Consider the following 13,127-nt stretch of genomic DNA (forward strand, 5'->3'; position numbering starts at 1 on the left):
ACATTTTGATGACATTCAGGACATCAAGGGTAATATGATGACAGCTCTGATGGCCATTGCAGAAAAAGAGTTCCAAAATTTCTTTGAAGGGTGGACTAGGCATTGGTGTCGGTGCATAGCTTCCCAAGCGGAGTACTTCAAAAGAGACCATAGTGGTATTTAGCTATGTGGTATGTAGCAGTTTTTCTAGGATGAGTTCATGAACTTAATTGTCAGATCTGTTAAGTCAGCCCTGTGATAAAGGAATTATTTTTCTTTTAGAGTTTATTGAAGCTAAGAGAATTGGTGAAACCTGCTGCGAGAATATAAGCACCAAGGGGGCAGGATTTTTTTTTTTCTGTTTTGTTCACTATTGTATTTCTAGTGCCTAAAACAGTGCCTGCCAGATCATGGATGGTCTATAGTAGTTTGTTGACTGTTATAAATGAATTTTTTGAACACAGATGCTTATTTCAAGCCTTAGTTTCCTTATTATTGCATCACAGCTTATCTATTAACACTGCTCAGTATTTTTTAGACTACTCTCAGGGATCTTCTTAAAACGAGTAAGCAATAGGCATTTTTAAGTATACAAAATTAATGAGAAATGCAACTTGAGTAGATTTGGTGTCACTTCCTTAGCTCAGTTGAGGCTGGTATGTGAGAGATGATGCCGTTATCTCTCTGATGTGGGCTCAAAAACAAAGAGGAGGTAGTCTCAGAGACAAAGAGGAAAAACTGAGGGTTGCTAGTTAGAAGGGAGTGGGGATGAAGGAGAAAGGGAAGGGACTAGACAGTACAAATGGGGAACTACAATATGGCCTCAGGGATAGAAAAGACAGGCTGGGGAATATAATCAATAATGTTGTAAATATTTCTTACGGTGCCAGATGGACTCATGTCTTGTTAGGGAGACCACTTCATAGACGGTGTGGAGGCCTGACCACCGCACTGTATTTCTGAAGCTGATGTTAAATAATATTGTATGTCAACTATAATTATATATACATATAGTCACAGGATGTGGAGTAGAGTGTGGGAATGGAGTCAATGGAATTGTAACATATAAGTATAATATTGGGGGTGGGAGGGCAGTGGATGGGGGAAGGGTGTTGTTACTTTGTGAGGGGTGAAAAAGGTAACTATCGCATTGTTCTGTACACCTGAAACTAATAATAAAAAAAAGTGGGGGGGAAGGTGTGGGAGATGGAGACAATGAGGAAACTGAGCGGCTTTCTAACCTTTATTGTAGCTTAGTTCTTTTATTTCAATGTTGTAAATTCCCTAGATATTGAAATGTAGAAACACACAATCTAGCACCATGTACAAATAATTTTACATCTTTTTTCAATATTTTTATTCTTCTAAAGCTCTTATTTTAGTGAGATTCAGTAAGAATCAGTTGTGTTCATGTTTCAACTTGTGTAGACTCTAAATCTTGGGATATATAAATTGTCTTTTTTAAAAATATAACTTAACTGTGAACTCTGGTTTATATAAAAAATTCAGATGTACTTTTTTTTCTGTTATGTAATGAATTTTGCCATCTATGTATTTATTATTCTAATGTGTGGGTATCTTTCACAGTTCTTGCATATCACTGGTGATGTTTGAAAAGATGACCGCTCCTTGCTCCTTCTAAATCTTATTCTAGGCTCTTTCCCCTCCCACCATGTTAAGACCAAAACAAAATTGTCTGGGAGAAACTGATGCCTGTCATTTTCTTTACAGTCTTCAGGGGGAAAGAAGTTAGAATTATGTTAGGCTACTTTAGTATCTCAGCACCCTGCTATTAAGAATCTTTTACATCTGAATTCCTTCTTTGTCAACATTAGCCCTTTTCTTTTCTTTCTGGAATTGATCAATTACCTCAATAATGCCTTCATGTATAAGTACCCTTTACCTTATGGATTGACTGTTCCTGTTAAATGTAAATTGAATCATAGTATATTCTAAATGTGTTAGGGAAATTTTCTGCTAAAAGAATTCCTTTTCGTAAAGCAAATAATTACCCAGTAATTATGTTTTGGTTTGTTTTTGTTTGTTTTCTTTTCAGTTGTTAATGGTAGCTTTTTGCTTTATTCTTCTTAAATTTGGGTTTTCAAATATGGGATTTACTTAAAAAATAGGGTATACTTAGAAGTGATTTCTAAGGTCATTTCTGAACTTTGTCTTCTCTGGGTTAAGATGCACTGAGACAAGCAGTAATTTGAGGTTTTCTGCACTGAATATTAAGTTGGTTCTTTTCTAAGAAAGAAAACAACTTCAGTGTTCCTGTCTATACTCAGAAGAGGGGTTTTTAAAGACAGCATTAACCAACTCTAATTGTGCCAGCTATGATTTCTTTGTGCCTGAAATCTGGTTTTACTTTGTCCTTCCTCTTCTGTGTTGCAGCAGGTGGATAGCAAGGTGGTTATGCTGTCAGCACACTGGGAAAAAAAGAAGACGAGCCTGATAGACTTACAGGAGCAGCTTCAGCAGCTTCCGGGTTTAATAGCAGACTTAGGATCCGTCACAGCAAATCTGAGTAAGTTTTATGTTTATATCTGTACATCAGTTTTAGGAATGAAAATAATTTGGACAAGACGTGGTATAATTTCAAAGCTTTCTAAGAATACATTAAATTTTTAGTTTACACGGTTTTTTGGAAAGTAGTGAGTTCTAGTTAATATCATACTCTGATTAACTGAGGATTAGACAGAAAATGATTTAAAGTATAGAAATAATTTCTAAAATAGGCCACTAACTTTCTGCCTTAGCTCAGCTCAGCTTAGGAAAGATAATTATAATTTTGTTGATTCTCACAGTGACTTGATTCTCACAGTGACTCGGGGCTGCTTTTGTGACATTAGATCTCTGTGTAAAAGTATACATGTAGGAAATACAAGGGACTAGGGTGACTTTGTTCTGACTATAGTATATACTCTGGAAACTGTTGCTTTAAAAATCAGGTCTGCTTAGAGCTTCACATCTTGCAGTATGCTTTCCCCCCTTCAAACTGATGAGAGATCAAACAGTCCAGCTAAATTTATATCGTGTGGACATTTCTTTTTTTTTTAGTGAGTTACTGCAATGAATTATGCTGACAATCTTTATTTCTTGGGTTTATATTCAAAAAAATTAACTTTTATGTTTGACAGTGCCATATCTTAGGATAATATTGTGGCTTACTATTTTCTAACCAAGCTTAAGGTCCTAGTGAAGTGAGAGGTAGGAGCTATCTACACATGAGATAAACTTTTTAAGCTAATGTAATAACCTGATCTAATCTTATGGGTAAGAAGGTAAGAATACCCTATCTTCTCTTCCTGTTTTTCAATATTACCTTTTTTTTTTTTTAAAGCAAAACAAAACTGATTTATAAAACAAGTAATTAGCAAATCATAAAACAGTTTTTTGTGTGTGAATAAAGTTACCTGAGTGGTATTTGGCATGCTGTTGCTGATAACAGCTAATATTTATAGCACCTACTATGTGTCAGAGATTGTTCGGTGCTTTACAAACATTGTCTTTAATCCTTATAAGAACCTTACAAAAGTAGCTTTGATCATCCCACTTTACAGATAAGGAAAGTAAAGCTTGGAGAGGTTATGACTTGCTCAGGGTCACACAGTTAGGATGTGGATCCAGGATCCCAACCACAGTGATGATGTCCCGATGGGGGATAAAGCAGTTAGGGTGACAGCTGTCAGTAGGCCTCAAGAGCTGTATTCTTTAAGGTCTGGCTGTTAAAAAGTTTTCTCGTGTCAGTGATTTGTTATTTCTGAAGGTAGGGCCTGGAGAAGACATCCTGGGTCTCAGGAGAAATGTGAAATAGCTGTGGTCGCCCTCTGCATTTTTCCCTTCTTGCAGGTATAGGCATGACCCTTATCAAGCCTTTGATAACTAACTGATGGAAACAGCCTCCAAGATACTTAGGATTTTTTGTTCACCCACTCTCTTTTAGCTTATCTTCCTGCATCTTTTTGAGTTGGTTGCTTTTCATTGGTTGTGTATTTCTTTGCAGAGATATTCTTCCATGATAACCTCCGCTCTTTTTTTCCCCAGCTAAGAGTAAATTCTGTTTATAGATGTTCTTTGTTTGACACCACTCTGCTGATTGGCATTTTCCCAAAATTCTAATTATTTTCATAATTAATTCTGTTTAGGAAATGCAGTTTATATGTCTTAATTAAATTAGAATATACTGTATTTTCATTCTCAATTAGGGTTTTAATATCCTGAAAAAAGTTTGATATTTAGGGATATAACCTTTCTCTTTAGAAATTGCATCATGGCTTCTTAAATGAGTGAGGTGGGCTTCCCCAATTCTCACTTGAATTCTCTGTCTTTGCTAATCTGAGAACATCAACCACCAGTGACAAATTAAAGCTAAAGGATTCTCTGAACTACTATTCTGAACAGATAATCACTTCCAAATAATTTGAATCATATATGTATTTTTCAAGTCTATGTCTAACTTATATAGAGCTCTTTTTGGAAAGTTAATTCAGTTTGCCTAGAAGATACCTCTGAAATCTAGATGGTTGGTTTTTATATTTATTGCCAATCTGAATTATCATTAGGATTTGAAATACATGCTACCTTTGCATTTTAATCTGTTGCTGTTATTTGCATGATATTTATACTTAGTAATGAATGACTAACTGTAGAAGATTGCAAGTCACAACTGGAATTCCAGAGGCCTAGTATTTGTTCTCCGAGAACGAGCTCATAGAATGGTGTTTTGAAATAGTGAGACTTCTAGATAAGCAACTTAAACTTTTTGGAATCGGTGCTGATTTTCTTTACAGTGGGAAAGTATCTTGAAGCCAAATTTGGTTGGATAGGTTGTATAAACCTATCCATATCATCAACATATTTTATTAATTCATTTTAATGAATTTATGTATCATTCTTAGATATTAGATACACTTAGTGTTTTGAATTTTCACTCATATACTGGATTCTTTTATTTTTTGGTAGCCTCAAAATATCTCTTATCATAACCTAAATACCTTGATATAATATTACAAGACTTAAATAGTCAAGCAATAATAAAAAATAAAAATAACTTAGAAGAAACTAGTAATTGCCCTATATTTAGTCACAGGATTCCCTTAACTTCTTTGAACTTCTTAGTGCTTCACTGTCGGATCTAATACCATATCCAGTCAACCCCTTCATTTGCCAGACTTCTAGTCTTGCTGTGCTCTCTGGAGGGTCTTCCCTTATTAAAGAGTAAAGGCCTTGTATGATGTGAACAGTTTGGACCTTTGATGATGCTTTTATCCTATGGCTAAAATATGATGCCTGATTACTTAATCCCTCAGGAATTGTTAAGTAAGGATGAATAATCCATTCATTTTTTTAAAAATGGGGTGTGATCCACTTAGCTTACAAAAGCCTGTGTAATACATGTAGATACTTACTGTTAAGGCTTGTCATTTAAAAAAGAAATGACAAAGGTATTCTGGGAACTGGAAAATAAGGGCAATGAACTATCTTGCAGATCTGGGTTTGGATCCCAGTTCCACAACTTCCTGACTGTGAGACTGCAGAAGGAGGATAAGAGTACTTGCCTCCTAGGGTATTTGGAGGGTTGAAGGGGATGACAGATGTAGAACACTCAGCACAGCGCCAAGTACATATCAGGCATCTGCTGGATACCATGCACTGTTTGCAGGCTCTGAGATACAGCAGTGAATAAAACCGGGCACCTGCCATCAGGATGCTGACATTCTAGTGGGAGTCTCTCTAGCCTTTACCCATTTACAAATCCATTGTTCTGTGACAGAAGGGTTTGTATGGATGTTATGCAATTTAGCTTGTCCTTCAAAATATTGGGTTGTCGGAAAAGTCGATGTATTTTTTCTACGTTTCCCATTACAAAAATGCGTCATGACTTTTCTGACAACCCAATAGTTTAGAATGCAAAACCACAGCATGAAATGTGATGAGATGAACAATGTAGTACTCTGCATTGAAAGACAGTGTGTAAGGATGGATGGAATGTTCTCATCCAGATTCTGTACACTTTTTCATTCTGTGTAATAACCACAGTGTGTATTTCATCATAAAACTACTAAAATGTGTGAAAATGATTTATTGAATTCTCTTGAACTTCCACTAGAGGGTAGTCTAACCCTATTCCTTTATTGAAGTTTAAAATGTCAAGGGTTTGTCTGAATTTTCTGTTGCTTAGTTTATTTTATATGACCTACTTTAATCAGATTGTTACCTACATTTAGAACAAAAGATCCTGTTAATTCTTAGATAACAAAGTGCTGCAAGAGAATGACAGCCATATACTGAGTTTGTAGTTTTCTTTTGACCTGACCTCACCTGATATATACTAATATATCTGCTTTCTTCTCTACAGAATTTGAGAGAGTAGCAGGGAGACTGTCACAGCTATCGGTGTTTCATCAACTACTAGCTTATCTTACTGCCCAGGTTACTTTTCTGAGATTGGGCCCTTGAAGTGTCATATAAACTCTATTTAGACACCTTTTAGTATACTACATAGATCTCATTTGTTTCATAATGGCTTTTGCAAGTTAATGCACTTTTTAAAGTTCCTTTGTACCATACCATCATTACTGTATTATCTTATTACATAAAAGAGTAATGTAAGCATTTGAAGGATCTTGCGGTCTCTTAGTACCTGTCCTTTGTGACCTATGGATTTGCAGTCAAAGATTTCTTTGTTCCTTGAAGCTAATTGTTATTGTTAGAAGAGTACTCATTAAATGTGAAATTATTAGTTTTAGCATGCTGCTCCATTTTTCATATATCAATGGCTACACCATATATAACATGTATTTGAAACAAATGGCACAAAGAAAAATTCCAAACAATATCGCTCTTCCTCTGAGACAGTCTTCTCACAAAGATTTGTAAAGCTCTTTTCTACACAGCTGTCAAGCATTCCCAAATGGCTTTTCACAATAAAATCCCACCTATCTTTTCCACTGATCACTAAATGAGACATATGCTGTTGTCACAGTGAGCAAAATGGTGAGATCTGAGCTTCTTGTAAAGGTGTATTTGTGTCCATGGAGACCTGCTAGTGTTTTATGTACATGCATTCTAAGTTTGGTTACCAAATTAACTCATTTTGTTACAGAAAATGAGCAGGTTGTGACAGGGAAATTAAATTTCTGCCCGTTAAAATTCAATATAAAATATTCAGAATACACATCATATATGTGCTTGTATTATAATTATTAATGAAAGATGTTTTAAAGTTTTTAATAATAAATAGAGAGGAAAATTTATTTTTGTCAATACAGTTCTTCTGTAATTACCGGTTTCAAGCCTGTTAAGTTAAAATGGAAAATTTCCATTGCATCTACTGCTTTAATTCACTGACAGTGGGGCCTGGTTTGATGCCCCAATAACAAAGTACTCTTGAGCTGTTTCATGTTACTAAGTTCCCTGCCCATGTTTAATTTCTTCTTTTGCAAAATTTAGCATAACCTTGGAATATTTAAATTAGATGAGCATGGATCATAGATTTTCTTTCTTGGTTATTATTTTATGTTTTAGAGTGATGGACTCATTCTGTCACCAGAAATTATTTTTAATTGAATTCAACGGACTAAGTATTAGGGTGTGCAAAGATGCAAAAATACAGTCATTACCCCTAAGACTCTTACTGATTCCTGAGAGTGATGAGCGTACACAAATAATTGTATAGTGTCAGTCAGAATACAAGTCCTGTATAAAGTTCAAAGGTATATGGAAGCACAGAAGAGGAAGAGAGCTCCCAGAGCTCTGAGCACTGATCTAAGCCTGAAAAGGAAGCTCAGGGTTGGGCATGGAGGCAAGCAGGGACATCTTAGGGGACAGGCAGAGGCAAGAAGAAGTAACATGCAGGACTCTTCTTGGAGTAATGAGTGGTCCTTAAGGAAAGCAGTAGTGAGATTGGAAAACTAAGTTGTGGCTGGGGGTGATAAATCCCTAAATGCTAAATTAAGGAGTTAAACTGGATTCTTAAAGTACTTGGAGCCTTTGAAACTTTTTAAAGAGAGAACATAAATATGAATTTGGTAATAGCAGTAAAATATCCACTGACTCTCCCAAGCATTTTTTTATATTTATATTTATTTTTTAATTATTTAATTTATTGGGGTGACATTGGTTAGTAAAATTATATAGATTTCAAGTGTAGAATTCTACAGAGGATGCCAAAAAAATGTATACACATTTTTTTAATTAGTTTCAGGTGTACAAAACAATGCAATAGTTAAACTTTTCACCCCTCACAAAGTGACAACTCCCCTCTCCCAATCCACCGCCTCACCCCCCAATATCATACATATCTATTACAATTCCATTGACTCCACTCCCCACACTATACTCCACATCCCATGACTATATATATGTTAAATTATAGTTGACATACAATACTCTTCAACGTCAGCTTCAGGTGTACAGTGCAGTGCTCAAGCCTCTACATTGTCCATGAAGTGGTCTCCCTATCAAGACATGTATCCATCTGACACCCTACAAAATATTTACAACATTATTGATTATATTCCCCAGACTGTCTTTCATATCCCCGTGGCAATACTGTAGTTACCTATTTATGCTGTCTAATCCCTTCCCCTTCTCTTTCTTCCCTACCCCCTCCCATCTAGCAACCATCAGTTTTTCCTCTGTATCTCTGAGACTATTTTTGTTAACTTTGCTCAGTTATTCAGTTCTTTAGATTGCACATATAAGTGAGATCATATGGTATTTGTCTTTCTCCAACTAACTTATTTCACTTAACATAATAGTCTCTAGGTCCATCCATATCGTCCCAAATGGTACGATTTCATTCTTCTTTATAGCAGACTAATACTTCATTGTATAAATGTACCACAGTTTCTTAATCCAGTCATCTACCAATGGGCATTTCGGTTGTTTCCAAGTCTTGGCTATTGTAAATAGCGCTGCAATGAGCATATGGGTGCATTTATTTTTTTCGAATTAGCATCTTGGGTTTCTCTGGATAGATACCCAAGAGTGGAATTGCTGGGTCATACGGTAGTTCCATTTCCAGTTTTTTGAGATACCTCCATACTGATTTCCATAATGGCTGCACCAATCTGCAGTCCTACCAACAATGCACCAGGGTTCCCTTTTCTCCACAGCCTCACCAGCATTTGTTGTTTGTTGATTTATTGATGATAGCCATTCTGACTGGAGTGAGGTGGTGTACACATTTTAAGAAAGGAAAAATCTATTAAAATTGTAATAATTTATACCGATACCAAAAGATGAACACAAGTTATGTTTGACTTTTGCGATTACAAAAGATGCTCAAAGTGGTTACCATCAGCGTCCAGACACTTCTGATTACGGCGAGCTATTGCTTGAGCAACATTGATCAAAGTGTCTACTTGTATCGCTGCACATGCTGTTAGAGATTCTTCCCGAAGTACCGCCAGTGTAGCCGGTTTTTTAAGGTACACCACATCCTGTGAGGTCCCCCATAGGTAGAAGTCAAGGGGTGTTAAGTTGGAGGTTCTGTTGCATACTCACACCTCCATTGTTGTACTTCCACAGTGTTCTCGAATTTCAAATACCACTTCAAAAACGATCTTGCGCTCCTTGAACAACAACTGCGCTTTTGCCATTTTCTTTGACTGTCCTGCCTGTCGCATGGTGACGCTAGTATTCATTTAATTAATGCCATCTTTTGAGCAAATGTCATACTACACACTGCTACCATAATTCATTCCAACTTTGAAAAGTAATACATAGATAACATCCCTTTAAATGTGTATACATTTTTTGGCCCCCCTGATATACATCGCATTTTGTGCTCACCACCCAGAGTCAGCGCTCCTTCCATCACCATGTATTTGACCCCTTTTACTTTCTTCTACCGTCCTCCCACTCCCCCTTACACTCTGGTAACCACTAAACTATTGTCTGTGTCTTTGAGTTTTTGTTTATTTGTCTTGTTCTTTTGTTGCTTTCAGTTTTATGAGTGAAGTCATATGGCTCTTGACTTTTTCTGTCTGACTTATTTTGCTTAGAATGATAATCTCAAGATCCATCTATGTTGTTGCAAATGGCAGTATTTCATCTTTTCTTATGGCCAAGCAATATTGCATTGTTTATACATGTATGCACCACATCTTCTTTATCCAGTTATATATCGAAGGACACTTTGGTTTCCATGTCTTGGTTAAATCAAAATTTGCTGTTCAGCACAAGAACATGATGCTGTTGGCCTATTCCGAAGGACATGTGATTAGTTTCTTTCTCCTTAGTAGTTCCAGGTTGATACAAAACTATTCATATGTTTTCACCTGATCCCCATTTTATTAATAGAAGTGAACTAAGGCGGCAAATTCCATTTGTACCTGGAACAGAATTTCTGTCCACAAGAAATTAATTGTCCTGCCTAGGGATCAACTTCATTTGAATTCCTGGCCTCATTAGCTCTGTAGTCAACCAACATAACTGGACTCTAAATGGAAATCGCCATCTGTCCAAATAAAAATAAAAAGGTAAAAAGAACATATATGTTTTCAAATATAATTGACTCCATTACATATTTTCTTTTTTGAAAAATCATTTGAAATATAATCCCCCTCACTTATAAGGGACTGTAAGTCTAAGAACATAGCCTTGAGTTATAATTTACAAGTATATAAGTTTGCCAGAAAAAAATGAAAATTTTATTGATATTTTGGTCTGTTCAATCCATAGGTATTATTTATAACATGATTATTTCTGGTCTACAAAATTATTAGTTTTAAATAACTTTTACAAGCTACTTAAGATGAGCTGCAAAACTTAGCTAATCTTTATAAAGTTTTTTCTCTGAATTTTTCTATAGTCAGCCATTACCTATTTACTTACTGCCAAGTGCTAAGTTAGCTACTTTACGTACTTTGCCTCACTGAATCCTTTTGGCAGCTTTGCAAGATGTGTGTTGTTAGCCCTCTTTTCGCTGATGTGCTATTTCATCTCATCTCATCTATAGGGGACAGTGCTGGGTTTCCAAGCTTGTGCTTCAAAGTCTTACTCTTAACCAGTACCCTATATGCTAAGGATAACATGAAGGCACCAAGTAGCTTAGACTTAAACGGATTCTATATTAAATTTAATTATTCTAGTCCTTATCACTAATCAAAGTGAAATAGCCTTTTAGATAATCCTATTAGCTAGGATCATCTTTTAAGACTCTGTCATACTAGCTATGACAGAATGAGCTGAATATTGCTTCTTCATGGCCAGTAGCACTACCTCCCAGGCTGAATTGCCCAGTCGTTTTTCCATTTAACATAATAACAAAAAAAATCTGAATAGCAACTAATATAATAACATTATTTTGTTTGTTTTCCCCCACATAAACTTATATACCATTTATGACGTTATTAAAAATCTTAGTTATAAGGGCCGATCGAGTGGCTCAGTTGGTTAAGAGCTGCTCAAGAGCATGAGCTCTGAGCAACAGGGTTGCCAGTTCAATTCCCGGCCCAAGCTGAGCTGCTGCTGAGCAAAAAAAAATATATATATATATATATATATATATCTTAGTTATAATTTTTAATTTAAAAATTTAGATTTTGCAAATTGTTTCAGATTAGGCTTGCCATAATCACATCTCTTAGCTGCTTAATGTGGCCCCTGAAGATAGATTCAAAACTGTTATGAACTGCACTATTATCAGCCTTTTTCAAACTTACCAGTGGTTTACGGTGATACATCAGTATGATCAAAATCAGTACCTAACAGGTGTTTGAAGAGGAGTGCTAAACTTTGTCATCACAAAGTTTAAAGCTTTTCAGTAAAATTTTACATTCCCCCCAGATCCATGTCTTTAAGCCTAGGTCCTTCCAAATAGAAGAGGGATTTTTAATAAGCATAGATATTTAGTAGAGTTAAAATTTAGGATATTAGAAAATGTGAATGTTACCGAATTTAATAGACCTTTGGATCAAACAAAGATTCATGAAAAGTAGGCCAAAATTTTCATCTTAACAACCCTAAACTTACAAGTTAAAATTTGAGGGATTTGCTCATAACCTAGATGCTACGAAAGCTAATTTAGAAAGTCATGTGAAAATTCAGTGGAAAAATGAAGAAATTCGACGCACTATTATTGTATTACAGCTACTCAAGAGAAACTGAGATTGGAAAGCTGCACAGCCAGCCCCTTTTTGGATGCCTCTTTTCCCCAGTGGATAACTGTGACTTCTAGATTAGGGGATGAGATCTTACGTTGAGCCTTTCCCCCTCTCTCCCTCATCTGTTAGATGCCACTCCTTGAGTTCCCATGGCACCTTCTGCCTAGCTCTGTCCGGCTGTGTTGTCATTGAAATATGCCTCCCCTCTACTTTAAATTCTTTGAGCACAAGGACTGTCTTTTTCATTTTTGTAACCCAGTGTGTGCACGTGTGGTGAGTGTTCGGTAAATGGCCATGATGCTGTTTGAGTTCCAAAAATCTGTGACCTCTAAAACTTTTGTTGTCTGAGAAAAGCATTTCTCGCCCCTTCAACTGTGAAGTCTTGGTTTACTTAGCACTCTATCAATGGGAAATCATTGTAGTGTAGTGTAAGGGGAACTCAGTTTTAATTCCTGACTGCTGTTCACTAGCTGTGTGACCTAGGGCAAGGTGCAGAATTAATTTTTGGCTTTGGTCTTGAATATTTTAAATGAAGTACTTGACTGGATGATTTGCATATTCTGTGCAAATCACCAGATCTACAGAGCTTTGTGGCCTGACAGCAGAGTGGTGTAGGAAAAGGCTAGGCGAACTGAAGGACAGAGCTGAGTCCCTTCCCACCAGTCACTGAGCATGCTTACTGAGTATTTGTACATCTCTACAGTGCCTTGAAGATTTATGTATGTGATGTGCTGGGGCCAAACAAATACTAGAGTAACTTGAAATCTCAAATATTATGTTCAGTATAATTTGTGTTAATTATATTTTGCTGTATTCTCACTATTTGAAATTGATTATTTATGTGTGGTATATGGGATTAGTAGGATATCATGTTAGATTAATACAGATATTCTGGTTTCTCATTGTCTTGGATAATAGAGTATTTAGAGTGTTATGGAAATTTACATCTCGAAAATATTTGAAATATAAAAATAAACTCAAAAAAGATAATTTGAAGTATGTTTTAATGTTGGTCAGTGTATTTTATTTTGC

At 35.9% G+C, this 13,127-nt stretch overlaps 1 protein-coding gene across 1 annotated transcript in view; it reads left to right on the forward strand.

The window, feature by feature from the left end:
- Positions 1 to 13,127, forward strand: part of DTNBP1 (dystrobrevin binding protein 1) — a 155,008-nt gene that overhangs the window by 34,139 nt on the left and 107,742 nt on the right. The window contains exon 5 of the mRNA XM_019662181.1: positions 2,374 to 2,506. Coding sequence (XP_019517726.1) covers positions 2,374 to 2,506 — 133 coding nt within the window. The remainder of the gene's footprint in view (positions 1 to 2,373; positions 2,507 to 13,127) is intronic.

Source organism: Hipposideros armiger, unplaced genomic scaffold (genome assembly GCF_001890085.2).
Source record: "Hipposideros armiger isolate ML-2016 unplaced genomic scaffold, ASM189008v1 scaffold_369, whole genome shotgun sequence".
Taxonomy (NCBI): Eukaryota; Metazoa; Chordata; class Mammalia; order Chiroptera; family Hipposideridae; genus Hipposideros; species Hipposideros armiger.